General features: G+C 45.8%; 1 protein-coding gene and 1 long non-coding RNA gene across 3 annotated transcripts; both read left to right on the top strand.

Annotated features, from left to right (window-relative positions):
- The first annotated feature begins 617 nt into the window (after positions 1-617).
- Positions 618-9,789, top strand: LOC135303531 (uncharacterized). The gene is made up of 3 exons (XR_010364996.1): positions 618-928; positions 7,516-7,682; positions 9,264-9,789. It is a non-coding gene; the product is annotated as an uncharacterized LOC135303531 (long non-coding RNA).
- A 1,641-nt stretch (positions 9,790-11,430) lies between these two features.
- TMEM9B (TMEM9 domain family member B) lies at positions 11,431-19,800 on the top strand. 2 transcript variants are annotated; one of them, XM_064425448.1, is made up of 5 exons: positions 11,431-11,612; positions 13,157-13,248; positions 14,915-15,023; positions 15,898-16,032; positions 18,638-19,800. In XM_064425448.1, the coding sequence occupies exons 1-5, from the start codon at positions 11,538-11,540 to the stop codon at positions 18,791-18,793; spliced, it is 567 nt and encodes a 188-aa protein (XP_064281518.1). In that variant the 5' UTR covers positions 11,431-11,537; the 3' UTR covers positions 18,794-19,800. The 2 variants fall into 2 exon arrangements, with proteins under 2 accessions (XP_064281518.1, XP_064281519.1); XM_064425449.1 differs by lacking the exon at positions 11,431-11,612 and adding an exon at positions 11,626-12,018.
- Positions 19,801-19,893: the final 93 nt, after the last annotated feature.

Below are 19,893 nucleotides of genomic sequence, written 5' to 3'. Positions count from 1 at the left end.
TGATTTAATGATTTTGTTACTAGAGCACTGCTGCAACCACTTCCCCAGGACGAGATCTCATCACTCCCAAAGTGGGTGAGAAGACAGTCGACAGCCTAAAAATATAGTGAGTTTAGGAATAACAGGAAGCCATGGCAGCAGGAGAACTAGCTGGGGAGAAAGCTGCAGGGACTTTCTCTCCTGCTTTTGGCTGTGGTGGGATCGATGGATGCCCGGAGCTCGTGGCTGCCCCCGCAGGGAGACGCAGTTGGATTCTCCAGAAAAGGACCTTGGCTCGCTCAAGGAGAGGTGGTGTAAAGTCATGGCTCTTTAAACCTAATCCTGCCCAGAACCCAGACACAGGTGGGGGATCTGCAGAAGGTGGGGAGCTCTTAGTGCTGTTTCAGCCTGTTGTGTTCACGTGCCCTCTGAAAAGAGAGAGATGTAGCTTTCTTAAATTTCTCCTGAGAGATGCTGTGAGAGAAGCAGAGAAAAGAATTATCAAAACAATTCTTATCTCATTTGCTGCTCCTGTGTTTGTGCCCATGTGGAATGTGTTCTGGAGATTGTTTACCCGAGGTGATTGCTTGATTGGATTCTGGTGATGGTGTTTTGGATTCATTGACCAATTGGAACCATGTGTGTGTGTTGAGACTCTCGGGCAGAGAGTCACGGGTTTTCTAGTTAGTTAGTGATAGTCCTTGTTAGTGTAATATAGTTACAGTATTGTATAGTATAATAAAGTAATTAATTAGCCTTCTGATGTCATGGAGCTCTGCACATCATTCTTCCTGCCTGTCGGGCATCACAACACTGCTATCAGCCCCTTGTGCCTCCACCTGCTCCCCCTGGACAGTGCCAGGGCCAGCACTGATTTACTGCTCAGCACCTCTCACCTCTCTGGGAGACCAGGAGAAACAACCTCGTCCCTCCGGTGGAGCTGCTGCAGGTGAGGAAACCACTGCCCAACACCTCGAGGTGCCTCTGGGGTTTCACTGCCTGTGGGGCAGGCACGGCCCCTGTGCTCTGGAACCCAGCCAGCGCACAGGGACCATGCTGGGGACCATGGGCTCTGCTGTCCCCATGCTCTGGCTGGCAGCAGCCCCACGGGTGGCACGGGGGCTGCAGAGAGCCAGTGCCCTGCCTGGTGCTCCTACCAAGGGATGAAGCACTAAGAGAGGACTGCCAGCAAGACTGGGGAAGGAGACCAGGAGCCAGCCATCTAAAAACTCTCTTTGCTGTAAGGAGAAGGTAGGAGGGTCAAGTACCTCTGTACCTGCAACCCAGGGAGGCACAGCTGGCCATGGAATTTTCCAGGTGTTGCCAGCTGGGAAGCATCTCAATGGCAATGCTGGCAAAGGCAGCATTGAAAAATGCTGTGTAAGGGAAGCAACAATATTGAGATCTCAGTGAGAAAAACCAATATATTTTAAAGTGTTGCTATAAATCTCAGTCCTTTGTTTCTCCACAAACAAAATCACATGGAGAGATCAGGAGAGTGATCAGGCACTTGACAGATTCAAAACCTACTGAGTCATGGAGAACAGGGGCAAAGAGAAACTGTGCAACACCAGACGGCACTGGCTATTAATTTGAAAATAAAAATGTAATTGGGAGTTAATCATTGGTCTTTCCTAGATCACAAAACAAAAACCATTTCAAAATCCCTGGGTGGAAGACCAAGCCCAGGATGAATGAGTTGCAGCCCAGTGACCTGGTTTTATCCAGGCCAGTAGTGATCAGGACAGATAAAAATGCTCAGGACTTTGCCACTAGCCTTTTTGATTGCTGGTGGGGAAGTAGAAAACCCAAAATTGGGCAAAATGTGGCTTGGAGCTGGAGTAACAAAGAAACTGGGCCTCAACAGTGCAGTCATATGAGAATCCAGGGAAATGGGTCTGCTGTGAGAGGTGCCCTGGGAAGCCTGTTCAGCCTTCTGGTTTGGCAGGCTTGGAGAGGAAATCTGTGGATTTTAAGCTCCTACTCACAGAGAGCTTCTCTACTGAGAGCATCGTGATGTTTCTTGGTTTAGACTTCAATGGCATTTTTCAGACTGACTTTTAAGCCTAACAGAAGGGGAAATGGGCTCTTGTTCCTTCAGGAGATGACAGTGTATTTTTAAAAACAATTTATGCATGAGGACTAATTAACTTGGCATTTACAGCTTAGCATTCTCCTGGTTAAATCTGCTCCAACTGAGACCACGTTTTGTTGCAAGAAAACTTCTGCCTGGCATTTCCTTCCTTCCTTCCCCCTGCTGCTTCATATGCTGTAACATTAAGGTCATGAGTCACCTTCCAATGTCCTGTTCAGTGACTTCCAATGAAGGAGTGAGTAGAGTGAAGATTTCAGGCTTGGCTGAGCCATGTCTCAGTGGGGACATCTCTCTCATGGTTCTGGTCAATGTTTTAACAGCAGGAAAGTTCCTACTGGGTTCACCTGTACCTATCCAGAGAGCATCTGGGCATAGTGGCAGCTGCAGAAAAGCTACTTGGAGAAAGCTCCAGCACAATGAATCCCTGCAGTCTGTGCAAAGGGAGTTAATAGGATGCTCTCATTCACAAATTGTATTAGAAGACACCGATGACAACGAGCCCACATCAGCTGCTCACGCTGCACTTCCGCTCTCTGCCATCCCAAATCAAGTTAAGGTGATCTAGGTGTGCCTCTTATTGCTTCAGGAGGAAAATGTGTCCTGTTTGCTCCTGGGGGTCACAGGTAACCAACACAGCAGAGGCCAGGCACAGCAAAGGCACAGCCCCATCCCTGGCACTGTGAACTGCCACGCTGGCAGGGAGGTCAGTGGGTCAGTCCCAAGGGCCAACCCCCAAAGCCCAGCTTCAGGAGAGAAGCTCTCAGGGCTCTGCAGGACAGGATGAAGGGATAACATGCACCAGCCTTAAGACTGGTTTGTGGGAGGGCTGCAGGTCTACATCACGATGTGCTCATGTGAAAACACAAACCTTGAGTTTCTCTCACTCTTTTAGATTCTTTTATCTTGATTTTTAAGCCTGAACTGACAAATCTTTGCCCAGCAAGGGCAGTTATTCTTCTTCCCTATAATTCCCACAATATGAAACTATAAACATAAGTGGTGGTGGTGGGTAAACAACCAGATCCAAAGGACACAAACACAAGTCCCAAACAAAACCCTCAGTTGCTGTAAAGCTCAGAAGCTTTAACCAGGGGTCCAGTGTGTTAAACATAATACAAATGGAAGGGACTCAGTGTCCAGATTTTGAGGCTGATGAGTTAAAATTAGGGCAACTTGGAGGATGCAAAGGAGAGGCAGGATGGCAAAAGGAAGGACACGAGGTTTCGGCAGAATTAACTGTGTGCTAAAATAATCCTTAGGAGACTGGTATTAGTAACCAACTCTCCTTTGCATGGAATATGCTGCTCACCCATCACAGCTGCATTTAGGTGTAGGAGCAGCCTCCCAGGGAGCACTGCTCAGAATGGAGGGAAGCCTCCAGGTAAGTCCAACTCTATGTGAGGAAAAGCAAGGCTGTGTATTTAGTTGAATCACCTGCATGCACTTACTGACCTCCCCAGAGATCCTGGCTGCTCACCATCACTAAGCCACAGGCTGGCCCAAATGGCTTGCAAAGAAAGCCACCCAAATCTCTCTGAATAAGGCCCCAGATTTTGATCTTTTAATTGTTGCAGCAAATCTCTTTTCTGCCCTTGAGCTGAGAGAAGTGGGTGCTCTTGTCAGGCAGAGAACAACCAGAAGCACATCTCAGAAGCACACGATGTACTGAACTCTCTGGAGACTGCTAATGATGTTTGATTAATTTTCATTATCAGTGTGAGCAAGCTTTGAGCTCTCTCTGCATCTGTCTTATTTAGAGTTGTCTTTTCTTTCTTAGTTAAATAGCAGCTTCTACAGACAGTGATCTAATTGTTCCTCAGCACCTGCTTGAAGCCATCCAAGTTAAGGATGGACATTGTGTAATTTGCAGCACACGTGATTTGGTCTTTAAGGCTCAGATCAAATAAAATGGAATAGCAAATGAGGCAGTAACTGAGTTAGGGGGAAGGTACTGTGCAGGCTGATGCTGGGGTCACAGAAATGCTTGGGCTGGACAACAATGACAATGGAACAAATCAAAACACGTGTGTTGTGGCCACCCAGCAGCAGGATGAACAGCCTTCCAGTGAATATCCTGAACTCAGTAACCCACAGAATGCTTTCTGTCTACCAGGGCAACTGGCTTTTGCAGTGGGTTTTATTCTGAGTCTTTGCTGTGTTGCAGAACTCTTCAGCCAGGGCCCAGTGAGTTCAGGTGCTGCTGTTAAGTGCCCAGGATGAGCTGTGTGCTGTCACCTATGGGCCTGTTACCACCCTCAGGTGCAGTGCAGGGAGTTCCTGTCACTCACACCTCCCAAAACTTGTCCTGGGTATGGCCATGGCCATGCCAGGACAGAGAACTTCACGGTCACAGAGCTGTTCATGTGGCAGGAAGGGGATAGATAACTCTATCAGCACTCAGCTGAAAGCTCCTCTCAGTCAGGCAGTCCTGGAGGAGTCCTTTTGTGGGTCCTTTGGTGAGCCCTAGTAAGGATCTCAGCTATTTTTTGGTTATCAAGCCTAATTTTGATTCCCTCCTAGCCAGATAATGACATGCATGTTGAGGAAAATGTGGAGCAATTGGGAGTGGTACAGCCAAGCCACAGACTGAGCTCTCAGTCTGCATATGAAAAGCTTATGATCTGTACAGTAAGAAAAGTTTTTTTTTTTTAAAAATATCATCTTCTACCTCACTACAGCATAACACTGGACTGGAAGGCAGGAAAACTTATCCTACTTTCTTCCACCCAGCTTCAATGCCCTGAACTCATCTTTATGCTCTATATTTCTCATCTGCTCCTGCTCATTTGCCTGGCTTGATCAGTCTCAAGGTTTTGCTCGTGGAATGCCAGAAGGCACCCAGCTTTTGGACGACTGGCAGGACAAGGCTAACCCCCAAGAAAAGCAGATTGTTTTGTCCAGGACATTAGTCCAAGCAACTATTTGCCATCTACTACACGAAATCAGGAGTTACTTGAAGTGCTGTTAGATATTAATTCACTTCAGCACGCAAGGAGAAGCAGCACTAATGAAGAAAAGAATATAGTCCTGGAGCCAAGCCACCAGTCATTCCTGATTACATTCCCGAGGAGCAGCGTGCAGCAGGAAAGGCTGAGTTTGGTTTGCCATTCTCCCTGTGTCTGGGTGCTGGGGAGCTTAATACCTCTGCTCTGACGATCAAAACACCATTTGCTATTTCAAACAGATCTTTCCTCCTCGGAAAAAGCTTTTGGCAATTAAAGGAGGAGGCGTTGTCTGGGTTGAAAGCCGGAGCCTGGGCACGCTGTCGGGCGCGATGAGGCAGTCAGGGGGAAGCTGGCAGGAGCTGCTTTGCAGGGTGTTGTCATGGGAACAGAGCAAGTAGGGCAGGAGCTGCTCCGCATCCTCCTCCCAGGCGCGGTGGCACAAAATCGATGCTGTTTGCAGCGCCGGTAGAGCCAGCTCTCTGGTTGTCTTAGCAGGGATTGAACCTGAATGAAATGTCTGGCAAAGGGCAGAATCTCCCTTTGTGAGGAAGTGGTGTCACTCCTGATTTGAGTGGAAGACTTTGGTGCACGTTTTAGCTGCATCCATAATGGTCAGTGGCAGCAGACAAAGGGTTGATCTTGGTCAGCGAGTGCATCACCATGGTGGGCAAACTCAGAATATAAAATATTGCTATAATGTCAATGTTTGTGGTCATCTGAAGTACCAGACTCACCTTGCACAATGCTGCCTTTGAATGCAGCTTACTTCCTCTGTGCAGGTCTGTGTATGTGGAATTGTTGGAATTTTCTTTATGAGAAATACTTTGTGTGATACTGTGGTTGCTAGGGACAAACAATGGTAGTGAATGGTTTCCTGGATAAAGAAGAATGCAGAGATTCCTGCTCTTTCAATTATTAGGAATATGTAAATAAAAGGAAAAGAATACTGTTAATGTGGCACCAGTGGAAGCAGAATTAAATGCAATATGTAAGAAAAGATCTGACAAAGGATGAAAATGCTAACAAAAAAAAAGAGCAAAATGTAATTAATTGCCTCCAAGATTTCATTTTACCCAGGTCTGCTGGCAAAGGAAAGGTCTCCTAATTAAAGCAGGCATCTGCAGGGTGACTGCATTGCTGCCACTGACCCAGGCCAGCAAGGTGCTGAGTGAACACTCCTCATTTCCTATCCACAGCCAAGTGTGAATGAGGGGCCTGCAGCTATCCAGGTCTTGCTTGATAGACGCTTTGGAAAAGTGACCAAAATAGCAGGCAAGGGAAGAAAATGGAGCCAGTGCATGGAGGGCTTCTCAGGTTGCTTGTTGAGGTCACTGAAAGCCCCCTCGGCTTAGCAACAAGTTTGAGGCAAGTAATGATAAACTTAGTCACAAAAAAGCTTGGAGTTGTATCATAAACATAACCTTACCTTGCCCTTAACCTCCCTCTCCCTGGCTCTGGTGTTTCCCTCAGGCTGCAGCCAAGGCTGGAGTGAAATGGCTGGCACTGGGCAGAGCCCATTCTGGATGCACAGTGACTTTATTCTAGTGCTGATCCCTTTGAACATAAAACAGGAAGCATGGATGTATTAGAGCAATCCTCGTGGATTACTCTGTATGAGGAAGAAACTGTGGTTCCTTTTTGGGCATGTTTGCCTCCGTGCCTCTAGCAAAAGCTCTCTGGGGTGGAACAAGGAGCAGCAAAGTGTGTGGAGCAGAACTGACCTTGTCTCCCCCAGGAGCAATACATGCAGGGCATCTGAGGTCTTGCTGGGTCAGAGCTGGCAGAGACTATTTATAAGTTTTGGATTAAACAAACAAATGCAGAAGCTGTTATTTGTGCTGCAAGGGATGAAGCCAGAGTTGTGGACTTAGAGATTGTGGTTAAAGAGCTGAAGCCCTTGTCTCAGCTACAAGCTGCTGTTCCTTGTATTTGCAGCATTGTCCTTTGCTGAAGGAAGGGGAATGCAGCAGGAATTGCACTGATAAGGGCATGACATATGTCACAAATTGCAAACATACACAGAACAGGGCATTCTCTCCATGTGTGTGATGTGGGGACTCAGCTGCTGCAGTGTGTAAGAGCCCTGACTGACCTTGCATTAGCAGAGAGGGACCTTGAACTCTTACAGCCTGCAGAAAAGTCAGGAGTGGATTCACTGAGACAGAAAGATAAAATAAATGCACGTCTCTTTCAGCACTTCCCTCCATTTGCTTCATATCATAAATATCAATACAAATATAGAAATACAGAGGTAAACAGTTTGCCCAGCCTGCCCTTTCAATATGCATGCATTTCTGCTGTGAAAGGCTTTATGTAACTCCTGACAGCAGATTGCAAAATAATGCCTCGGTTATGGAAGGAAGCCACGAGCCATTACATTGCATTACTCTAATGTAATGGGTCCCTGAGATGAACCAGATTTGGAGAGCTTGCTTTTATTGTAAACCTTGTACACCATCCAGCCCACTGGCATTGATTTCTCTTTGTTTTCTCCAGAGATCAAAGACCACGAGGCCAGAATAGCAGCTAGACCGGAACTGAGCCACTGGGGTTTTGGCCCCAAACAGAAGCTCATGAGACAAAACTGTGTTGTTTATTTGAAGGGATGCAATTCCAGTGACAGAACTTCTTCAGGTGGATGCTTCTGACCAATCTGCTGAAAGGTGAATTTCTCATTAGCCTAGAGAACTGACATTGTAATAATTAATCTCTTCCTATGTTTCTTTGCTAAGTAAAGGCTGCTGTGACAAGTGTTGCCATCATTTTAATTTTTCAACTGAACGTAGGGAATAGACAAAAAAAGAATCTGTATTTACTTTGTTTTTCTCCTGTGCAAATGTCACACCGCTTTCATGTTGGCAGTAAATGCAGAAGTGCTGATTCAATCACTTATTTGCATAATCCCTTCAGATTTTTCTTTTATATCATTGTTGATAATGAAAAGATTTTCTCAGCTGGGAAAACAAAGGGAAGCAGGCAAGTTCTGAATGTGAATAGGGTGAAGTGACATAAAAAGATGGTAATTTGCATTAGTAAAAATGATCAGAATGTGGATGATTGAAATGATGGCAAATAGCATCTATCCCTACCTGCCCTGAGGAACATCCACCCCATGGCAGCTCAGCTGTGTGTGGAGCAGCCCTATACGAATTGAGTCCAGTGTAATTAGCACAGAGCATGAAGGAACTTTGCAGGGAACCCTTTTAAAATACCCACATTCACATGTGAATCAGTGCAGCACAGGAAGGAGGAGCAGAGGCACAGCTCAGGGCACTGCTGGCTACAGAGACTGTGTGGATTTGGGAAGGCTCCTGCAACAGGGAAGGAAATGCAGGAGCTCGCTCTGCACACACAGTGCCTGGAAACATAGAGCTCTTGAGAAGCTATTTTTGTGAGATGACTGAACAGGAAAGATGTGGCCCTGGAGCAGCTGCCCTGCCTAGAGATGCAGTCTGTGCTGTGTTTTTGTTGCACAGCCTCGGCTCTTGTTCCCAAAAGCCTGGCTCAGGCTGTGCCCAGCAGCTCAGGAGGATGCACCTCCATGGCTGGGGGAAACCAGGGCTGCCTTCTCCCCAGTGCCTCGGAGGCAGAGCCCTTGAATGACCAAAGACACTCCAGCAGCTCTTGGGGGCATTTGGTGTGTGAGGATTGCTAATGGAGACAAACATGAGTGCAAGTACCAAAGTGTCAAACCTGACACAGCACGCTGACAGCAAAGTGCAAGGTTTAGCTTAGAGAGACCTAAGAGCTGCAACCCTCAAACAAATCTTTTTATTAAAGCAGGGTGTGGGTTATTTTTAAAAAGCAAACTGGATGAGAGAGCTCAGCTCCATTAACTTGAAGAGGATTGGTCCAGTAAGGACAGAGTTAGCAGTGCAGGGAGCAGCCTGCTGCCACTGAAGCTCAGACTCTGATAATCCAGTGAGAGCTCTCTTGAAGATGAAACATATCTTCAGCCCTTCTGGAAGATTAGCAAGCTGAAAAGCAATTATAGTCACCACAGTGATTTAATAATTTCCTTAAAATCAAATTAGTACACATTTTTTAGCTGTCTCTCCCCTTTTTAAAAACTGTAGTTTAACAGTATTGCTTCTGATACTGGTGTGCTGACAAATACATTAACAATTTAATTGAAACAAAGCTGAAAAAAATCTAAATGTTAAGACAGAAACTCCCAGTGTTCTTTTCTTAATTTTAATCTTTCAGGAGCTTTGCTTACCTAATTAATTATTATTGTTTTCTAGGGGAAGAATGGACTCATCTTCTGGAAAATGTAACCTTTACCTCCTGCAGCACCAAGAACCTGTGGCCCACAAGATCCTGTTTCGGTTTTTTTTTTTGTGTTTCTGACTTTGAGGAAGCTCCAAGACTGGGCTTGAAGGTCCCAAAGGCTGTTCCAGCCACCTAAATAACAGCACATTTATTACCTGTGCATCAGAACTGTCCAAATGGGTAACAAAAAGTAAAGTTTATCAGTCTCTCTTTTCCTACACCAAACTCTTCCAAAGGCAGTGATGCCTCTGAAACTGTGTATTGTTTACTTCAGCTCAAAATGTGATCTGTGTTTTTCTAAAGATTCAGCATGTTTTTCAACTCAGCAGTCAATCTGCCCATTGTAGACTGTGGCTGTGGGTGGTGGGGAAGACACAGAGCCACCTTCACATTTCAAAACACTTCCATTGCAGACCCAGCCATTAAACAGACAAATTGTTTGGCTCAGGCTGAAACCTGATGTACTCTCATTAAAGTCTGCTGGCAATTTTCCCTGAATTTTAAAGAAAGGTGTTTTGTGTTTCCATAGTAACTCCAGCTCCTTTCCTGAGCTGTCTGATGCACTGCTGGTATTACACAACCTATTGTATGAGGAGGGAGTGAAGGGCAGTGTGGAAAAGTCTACTGAATTTCAGGATTATGAAATTACAGCCACTGAGTGGGGGCTGGGGAGGGAGAGGGAAAACAGAGCAGCTTTTGGCCATGTTTTGTTACTTGGGAGTTCAGACAGAGAACCATGGAATTGTAGAATGGTTTTGGTTGGAAGGGACCTTGAAGATCCTCCTAGTCCCAATTCCCCTGCCATGGGACAGGACAACTTCTACTAGAGCAGGCTGCTCAGAGCCCCATCCAACCTGGCCTTGAGCACTGCCAGGGATGAGGCATCCACAGCTTGTCTGAACAACCTGTTCCAGCCTCTCAACACCTTCACAGTAAAGAATTTCTTCCTGATATCTCACCTAAACCTATTCTCAGTCTGAAGCCATCCCTTTGTCACTGCTCCTGTAAAGAGTCCCTCTTCACTTGTCGTGTAGGCTCCCTTCTGCTGCAGGAATGGCTGCAAGAAAGACAGAAGGAATGGAAAGGAGGAGAAGGAATAAGCAGGCTGAGTCACAGTGCCTGCTGCTCCTCTGTGGAGCTCTCAGAGGGGCTGAGATGAGCCCGAGCTGTTCCCCAGGCTGGGCTCAAACCTTTGCTCAGCAGTGCCAGGGTCCAGCCCTGGCAGGGCCAGGGGCGTTTGGGGTCCCTTCACAAGGAGGGAAAGTCATAGATGGCTTCATCTGCCACTCCTGGGGAGCACAGCTGGAAGTGCTGCCTCTCACCAAGGCTGCCTGCCCTCTGCAAGAGGCCGATCACAGCTCCTGGGTGCAAAGAATCAATCACCTGACAAACGAGGAACATTGCTGGATTGTAGGGATATCTTCTCACAGAAACAGCTGTCTGTAAAACGCAGGAAGATTTATATAGCTGTGTGTCCAGAAGTGTAAAAAGTGGATATGTGCTGCTCACACACCTCGTAGAGTGGTACATAATCACTTCTTGGATTAAACCCCTTCCAATAGGGCCAAGATCAGGGGAGCTATGGGCCAGTCAGCCCTACCTCTCTTTAAAAAAAGACATGTTGATATAAAGTGTGTCCAGAGAAGGGTAATATGGCTACTGAAAGAAAACAAGGCTTCGAAAATGTGTTTTATGAGGAGGGAGCTGGGTTTGTTTAGCCTGGAGGAGGCTCAGGGGAGAGTTTTTCACTCTTTCCGCCTGCCTGGATGGAGGCTGCAGGGAGGCGGGGGCTGGTCTCTCCTGCAGTGAGAGGACTCCCAGAAATGGCCTTAAGCTGAGACAGGGGATATTCAGTTTACACACAAATTCTTTCGCTGTCAGCGTGGCCAGGCACTGCAATAGATTGCCCAGGGAGGCGGCGGAGTCACCATCCCTGGAGATGTTCAAGGGGTTTCTGGATCTGGCTCTGCGTGACACGGTTTGGTGGTCACAGGGCTGCATCGGTGGTTGGACTGGACGATCTCGGAAGTCCCTTCCATCCCTGACGATCCCGGGAATATTTCCAGGAATATTCCTGTGCCGGCCGGCCCGGAACCATGGTGCGGCGCCGCCGTTCCCGCGGGGACGCGGCCACGCGCGGACGGCGCCTCACGTGAGGGCGGCGGCCGGCGGAAGTGATGGCGGCGGGGCCCCGGCGCGGCGGCGGCGAGCGGCGCTGAGGCGGCCTCCGAGCGGCGGGGCCCGACATGGCGGCCCGCGGGGCGCGCCTCTGCTCGCTGCTGCTGGTGGCCGCGCTGGCGGGGCTGGGCGCCGAGGCCAAGGTGAGCGGGGCGGGTCACGGTGGTGCTCCCGGTACCGGGCCCTCCCTCCGCCCGCCGCCCCCGCCGGGCGCTGGGCTCCCGCGGGTGGTTCCGCCTTCCCGGCCCCGCGGCTCTAGGGGAAGGCCGGAGCCGGTGGTTTCGTGCGGGCGCTGCCCTGCCGCGCTCGGCGGAGGAGCGGGGCCTCCCCCGGTCCCCGCCGGCTCGCAGCCGTCGCTCTGCCGCGGTGCCCGGGGACACCGTCACGCACAGCTGCGAGCGGAGCTGCCGGGGCTGGGCTCCGCTCGCTGCCCGGCTGAGTGCGAGCCCTCCCTGCCGCGGCCGTGGCGGGCACTGTCACGGCGGGCAGGGAGCTGCGGCTCTGCCTTTGGCTCTCCCCAAACACGTGTGGATGTTCTCCCTATTAATGGTAATCAGCGGCTTGACTCCTCCGCGGGGAGAGCGGAAGGTTTTTCGTGGGCTGGGGTACCCGGTGTGGGGTGGATTTCCTCTGCTCTCCTGAGACCCCCCTGCACCCCGCTCTGGCTCCCCAGCACAGCCAGGACGTGGAGCTGCTGGAGCCAGTCCCGAGGAGGCCGTGGAAGGGATCCCAGGGCTGGAGCACCTCTGCTGTGGGAATTGGGATTGTTTGGTCTGGAGAAGAGGTGACTTAATGCAGTACCTGAAACCTGTAAGAGAGATGGGGAAGAGCTGATTACATGGGCAGGTAGCGTCAGCACAAAGTTTTACACTGCAAGAGGGTAGGGTTAGGTTGGGTATCAGGAAGAATGATATCTTCTCTGTGAGGGTGGTGAGGCACTGGCTCAGGCTGCCCAGACAAGCTGTGGGTGCCCTGAGCCTGGCAGTGTTCCAGGCAGCTTGGACAGGGCTTTGAGCAGCCTGGGATAGTGGGAGCTGTCCCTGCCTGTGGCAGGGGAGTTGGAACTGGGTGATCCCTTCCAGCCCAAAGCTTTCTGTGATTCTGTGAAGTGCAGTCAGGGTTTCCCAACTGACCTGTGCTCAGTGTTACTCTGACTTGGCTGCTCAGTGTAGGAGTTCATTACCAATACTTGTTCACACATTCTTTTGTAATGCCACTAGAAATTGCCTTGAACTTTAGATAAGCCACATTTATCCTTTGTCTCTTATTATTTGCTAAAATAAGCTTAGCATTCTTTCATCCCTTTTAACCTCCCCACTTTGTCTGACAAGCAGCTGTCCTTGTAAGCTGAGCAGCTGAGTATCAACATCAGCAATTTCTGCATGTGTGGTTTTTCTTGGAAAGAGGAATGAGCTCAAACTCCATTTTTTCCCCTCAAGAATGTGTTTCTACCTCAAACAGTAATGTTACTTGACAATTTGCTCTGCTCGCTTGGTAATTCTGAAGGGTTGTTCTTAAACTTGTAGGAAGTCCTTGAGTAAGACTGTTCAGAGGTACTTGCAAGTTATTTGTGTTAAATATTTCCAGTCGTATGTGAAGATAATATAAATTATATAATTATATAAATGTAATATAAATTATATAATAAGACTATTTGTTCTAAGCGTGTTGTTTGCTTCACTTCTAGAACTCTGAGGATGTCCGGTGTAAATGCATCTGCCCTCCTTACAAGGACCACTCAGGCCATATTTACAACAAAAATGTTTCACAGAAAGATTGGTGAGTGTGTGTGGCACATAGAAAATGATAATAAATAAATAATCTTACTGGTTAAAGCCTTGTTCTGTAGAGATTACATATGAATCTCCTGTGGTGGTGCCAGGACAAAGCAGAGCATTCCCATAACTTACTGGAGCTTTTCTTTCAGAAGTACTCCAGAATTCAGCTCTGGCAAGGGACAAGGCTTAACCCCTGTAGTTTTTGTCCTGTCTTCTCTTTTGGTTTGCTTGCTTGCATGTTTAACTGTTTATTTAGACTTGGGAGGGGCAGAAGGGAAGAAAGTGATGTGTTTTGAATCCAGTGACTTGGAATGGTGTAAAGGCAAGGGAGCACAAACCTGGAACTGGGGCTTGGGAGTATTGTGTTTGCTTGCTCTACTCTTGCAAACCAGCCCATCATTTAGGAACTGTTGTTTCTGGACTTTGGTGAGGTTCCAGTAGATTTTGCCCTTTCTAGCAACTTGGAGAAGAAAAAATGCTGATATTAATATTTCTTATATTCTCAGTAAGAGACTTACTCGTGTACTTAACCAACATGCAAGATTTCTGCAGTACTTGGGCAGTGTGTTGATACAGTCTTTCAGTCACAGATTGTGCCTGGCATGTAGTTTTGATTTTTGTAGCTTGGATGCTGCATTCTTCCCCAGAGCAAAATGTAGCTCTGCTTTCACATAAATGAGACAAACAAACCGTCCACTCCCCTCCAGAGGCTGTGAGGTGGCACTCAGCAGTTGCAGCTGTGAAGATGAAGTACAGAGAAGACAGAAGAGATGAGCTGGTGCCTGGCTGAGTGTTTGCAGCATTTAGCCCAGTCAAGTGTTGGGTCCCAGGCTGCTGCTGTCACTTCAGGCCTTGTGTTTCACTACCTGCTGCTGCCTGTGCCAGCACTGAGGTTACCAGGAGAAAGGTGAATCAGGATTCTGGTTCTGTCAGTGCTCTGCAGGGGCCCCAGGGCTCTGAACTCTGAATAAGAACCTGACTCAGCAGGAAGACCAGCATTATGTAAGTGGTTGATGGAAGCAGTTGTCTCATGGCAGCTGGGTTTTAATGCTGTGCTATAGACAGCCCATAATATTGTCAACCACACTTTTGCACAGGGGACTGACTTATATTTGGTAATCTTTTAAGTCAAATGCTCTTTATTCACTATCCTGCTGCTTAGAGAAACAACCCATCTGACTTCCTTTTCCCCCCCCCCCAATGTCTGTACCTTGTGATGACAAGAAAAAAGAAATACAGTTCATGAATGTCAAAGAGAGGCTAATCTCCCTTCAGACAGTGAAAGGATGGAATAAGGCTCTTCTGAGTATGGTGAAGAAAGAAGGGGAATTAGTAGCTGAAATTTACTTTTATCCATAATGTCATTGTCAAATGATGCATTGTGCTGGATTCATATCCTTGGATTTGTTCTGCTAACAGCTTTAATACCTTCTCTGAAAAATGAAGACATTGTATTGAGTTAGGAAGATCTTAAATCTTGTTTAGCATCTTGTCAGTAGCTGAATTTCTCGTTTAAGTGACATAACTGTGGTGTAATGATTTATTTGTACCTGCAGTTTAGAACAACTGAACTTGAGCAAGCTGAGCTTCTCAGCTCCTGCAGCAGAGTGGAACAGCTCAGCTAAAGCCAGCTCAAAACTGACTGGGCAGTTTCTGTGTTTCCTCAGTGATTGTCTCCATGTGGTGGAGCCTATGCCTGTCCCTGGACCTGATGTAGAAGCTTATTGCTTACGTTGTGAGTGCAAATATGAGGAGAGAAGCTCAGTCACAATTAAGGTAAGAAGTGTAATTCTGTTGGCATATATTAAAGACTTCAGCTGTTTAGTAAATATGTCTGTTGTCTTTTAGAGAAATGGTATTTTTAAAGGGAAAACTGTTCCAAGGCAGTCTAAAATGTCACTTTTTTGTAGTTGTTGTTCACAATCTTGAGCAGTAACAATAGCATCAACCTTTAGCTGAAGAGACCCTTGATTGAAGATCTCCACTTCTGAGATCAGACTTTACACCTTGCTAAAATTCTGAGTGTTTTAAGACATTTTATCAGGCTTTGGGCTCTGTTTTCCTTATAGTTTCAGTGGGCCTCTCATTGCACAGCTGCCTTATTTCTTCCTATAAATTTTCTTTATCTCTGTTTGTACTAACAGATATTTTCTGTGCTCTTCACATTCTTGTCCCATTGGAGCCATTGGGACCTGGACTGCTGTGAATAGACTGCGGAATGTCTTTTGGTTTTTGACAACACAGACTACTTTTTTTTGAATTTTAGAAGTTTGGTGTTTTGTTTTGCTTGGCGACTGAATTTGGGTCTGTGCTAGACAGTGAGAGATCAGTGGGGGATGCCCCAGATTTGTCACTTGTTTAATGGTCAGGCTGAGCAGTTGTCTTGGTGAAAGTGAGAGTCATAACACTGAATTGTTTAACGAGGCATAGCTTAAGATTCTTTGCAAGGTCTTACTGTTTCAAGCTGCCCCAAACCCTTTTTAATACCATGTTGTAGTTAGTTTTCCTGTCTTTCTGGGTTTTAAGTCATCTGGTGACACTACCAAAGATGAAACTTCGCCTTGTACTCATCTTTTGGTCTTTGCTTCCTGTTGTGAGACTTGGGGGGAAATGTCACGATCTTGGCATAAACTGTGCTTGCATTATGTAGGTGACAATCATCATATACCTGTCCATTTTGGGCCTGCTTCTTCTGTACATGGTGTACCTTACCCTGGTGGAACCCATCCTGAAGAGGCGTCTCCTTGGACACTCACAGCTCATACAAAGTGATGAAGACATTGGGGTGAGTTCACCAGAGTCTTTGTGCATTTGGTTAGCATGAAAATTGGGATGCTTTGTTGATAATTAATTATTTGGGGTGAGAAGCTTTTTTGCCAGGCAGTGTAAATGCTTTTCCTGCTGGGAGAGGAAAAGAAAAGACTTCTGTGAAGCCACTCTTTCATTTTTCTCTGGGCTGGAAAGCAGTGAGAACTGCTTCAGTTATGCCAGCTCTAAGCACAGATTATTTCCACAGGGAAGAAACAGTGTAGGAATGGAGGTAAGAATATACAGGAGTACAGCTTTTTTGGAGTTAATGATCCAGCGTTGCCAGGCATCATTTTTATGGGAAGTGTTTACTGCTTAGATTACCCTCTACAAAAAGACAGTATGGACATTGCATCTTCTATTATTCCAACTGGAGTTTCTTCATGCTAAAACTTCAAGGAGAAATTGCTATAATGAAGCAGAATAGTAATGGATGATGACATAATTTCTTAGTATTACAGCCAGAAATCAAAATGTGACAGTATATTCCAACAGGTCAGAAGAGCTTTTTTTGGGAGAAGAAGGGGAGCAGTCCAGTAGTGACAGGATTTTCTGTCATTACTGGCCTTTCCAGTCTCTAGCACTGGGTAATAATCACATATTTTTGTTATGAAATCAGGGTACATAAAGCATACCTGATAAAAACTATTATCTGGGAAAATGCTGAATTTTGAATACTTAATTATCTCCTTAGCAAACAAAAACACCTTTTTAAGTGAAGATTGTCCCACTGTTTCTGAAATTCCCTGTGTATTACATGTGGACATGTTTCAACTGTCTTTGTATTGACAAAGTAAGATTTTCCCAGTCACCTCTAGGAGGACTTTGGGTTTTGTTGGGGTTTTTTATTTATTTTAAATTTTTTTTAAAATGAAGTATTTGAATGACTCTTCCTCTGTGTGCATTCTTGTAGCAAATTGGACAGCTCCTGCTTGAATTAAGTGAGCTTGTGCTGTATGCTATATCTCAAACAAATGTATAGCTTAGATAAACTATCTTAATGCCTCCAAATGTGATTTAGTCTTTTGATTGTAGATGGAAGAAGTGAAATAAGTCCCATGGCAGAGTTCAGGTTAACTGCAGAATGGATTTACCTCAAAGTCTGGGTCCGTCTCAATCAATGTTATGTTTTGCTGTAGCTTTTCTGTGAACATAACATAATTTGAGGTCCCTTATGAGTTATCCCCCATTCTTGCCTTCCCTCTTGCAAGTTCTTGAGATATTCTTGTCACACTTCAAAACGACCATGTCCATGGATTTTGTGGCTGAATTTCAAGGCAGTATGTTCATTCTTTCTTGTTGCCCATTGGTGACAGTGGCAACTGATGAACGTAAGCCACTTCCTTGGTCCTTTTGCTTCTTAAATTATTTTTTCCTCTTTGTGTCTACATAGAAATTGGCAGTATCTAGCCTTGGAGCTGAGAATTTTGTTTGTGAGGAAGACCAGTATGATCTAGACTGTCCTGTGCTCTCCCATGTGTTTTACAGTAGCAAACCATGTGTTGTTATTATGATTTTTTCCCCTGTGAATGAAATGACCTGTCCCCTGACCTGTTAAATGCCCATTCTATATATATCCAATTGTATATATTTTTTTGTGAGATGACTGTCTGTTGTTCTCTATAGGAATATTTCTTTAATGCCCATTGTGGCTTTGGGACTCAGAGCAATCATTTCAATAGATATCATTAATGCTAATCTGTGTAGAGCTGACACTTGGCATTGAGCTGCTCTGCACAGCCATATCACAAAGTATCCATTGATATAAATGTCTTCAGAAATCTTCTGGAAAAAAAAAACCAGAATGTGAAATGTAGGGATAGAACAAGTCAGTTATTTACTATAGGAAATAACAATGTTATTTTTCATTATGCATATAATACTTTCTGATGTAGCTTTAGCAGCATGACTTTGTCCAAACAGTTTAATAGCCAAACGAGAAGTTCAGTTCCAACTCTTACTGTTTACACCTTGGCTATATTTGCTAGCAGAAAATAAAGCCTTGCAGGTACTGTTAGAAAACAGAGAGAGTAAACATTAAACAAGCACTGGACTCTTGTTGAGCTCTGTCAAACAGCTGTATTGACACTGTGCTTTCAGACAGCTCAGCACAATAGGCTTAGTTTGGTAAACATCAGGGTGTGTTGGTTTGGTATAGAAGCTGTGTGTGAACATCCTGAACTGCCTGGCAGAAATGGCCAGGAGATGGCAGGGAACTGACCCCAGTTCAGTTGTGAAGTGCATTCACCACAGTCACGAGGGTGCTTGGGTCTGCTCTGGGCTGCACATGGATGCAGCACTGCTGTGATCCTGCAGCTTACCTGTGCAGCACCTAATTGACAGTACAATGAAGTGTGGTCTGTTGAGAAATCTGTGGAATTCCTGTCAGTGAGAAATCAAAGTACAGTTCCAACAATTCAAAAACCTCCTTGGTCATTGTCACTGACCAGCTTGTTGGGACATCTCATTTACCTTAAAGAAAGAGAAAACCAAACCAGCCCCGGCGTGGTGTGGAACGTAAGGACCCAGCAGGCTCGGGGCTGGACCTTGTGAGCAGTGACAGTGGCTTTTTGCCCTTGCAGGACCACCAGCCCTTCGCCAACGCCCACGACGTGCTGGCGCGCTCGCGCAGCCGCGCCAACGTGCTCAACAAGGTGGAGTACGCGCAGCAGCGCTGGAAGCTGCAGGTGCAGGAGCAGCGCAAGTCCGTCTTCGACCGGCACGTCGTGCTCAGCTAAGCGGGGCTCGGGCAAGGAGCCCCGGGGATGCAAAGAGCTGATAGAAGTCTTCCTGATCCTGCCAATTCATAAGAGTTTTCTTGAATGATTTGTTATTGATTTAAAAAAAAAAACAAACAAACAACAAATTAAAGGAGTGTTTGAACTTTGGAGGGATGTACTGGAGTGGAAGGAGTTTAAACAGATTAGTTAATCAAAAGCTTAAATCTTTACGTTTTCAAATGGCTTTTACTAACAAAACTGAAAAGAAAACAAACCCTAAGATACCTTGGGTTGCCACTGTGGTACATTATTTACAGTTGTGACTTTATGGTGATTTTTAACTATATATTTCTCTCTATTTATGTGGTTAAAAAGTACCTGGGAACACAGTAATAACTTGCAACTCACTAATCACTTTATGTAAAGACCTTTTGTAAATATACTTGGATTTTCTGCTGATTGATGCTAGGTACTGGAAATCAAAATCTTGCAGTGTAGTTTTGGTCTCAGAGAATGAAACCCTGCTGGCTGTGTTCATTTGGTTTCTTGCACTCGTACTTTCAAGATGCTTGTATGGCAAGTGATGTCTGCAGACTTGAGGCAAAACATAAGTGGACACTGACTCCTGGAGCTGCATATTTCAAGTACTGTGATGTAGATAAATTCAAATGCAGTGCACATTCAAGCCAGTGTTGATATTTTGTTCTATTTTGCTTTAACAGCTTAATATATTGTAGGTGTATGATAGCTCTTATAAAATCTTTCCCTTTCTTTTCATGGGTAAAGTCTCAGGAGTTAGTATAAGATGAAATATTTATTATAAAAACCTTCCTGCATTTGTTTGGATTGATGGTGTAAGGCACATACTTTCTCTAGCACCTGTCATCTTGGGAGTTAGGTGTATTTTTTTATCTGTGACTCTGTACTCATCTCTCTTCAGAGGTTATACAGTTGCTGGATGACTAACTTTCATATATCCCCTTTGGAATGTAACAATTAAAGATAAAACTGATTTTTGAAAAATGGATCTGCATTATCAGTTTGTCATCATTTTTCTCCCTCATTATCCTGCATGTAAATCCATCTATAAAAGTGCTGTAAACACACTTCAGAGAAGA

The sequence above is a fragment of the Passer domesticus genome, chromosome 6 (genome assembly GCF_036417665.1).
Source record: "Passer domesticus isolate bPasDom1 chromosome 6, bPasDom1.hap1, whole genome shotgun sequence".
Classification (NCBI taxonomy): domain Eukaryota; kingdom Metazoa; phylum Chordata; class Aves; order Passeriformes; family Passeridae; genus Passer; species Passer domesticus.
Note: the sequence above shows the minus strand (reverse complement) of the source record. Positions and strands in the feature narration are given on the sequence as shown.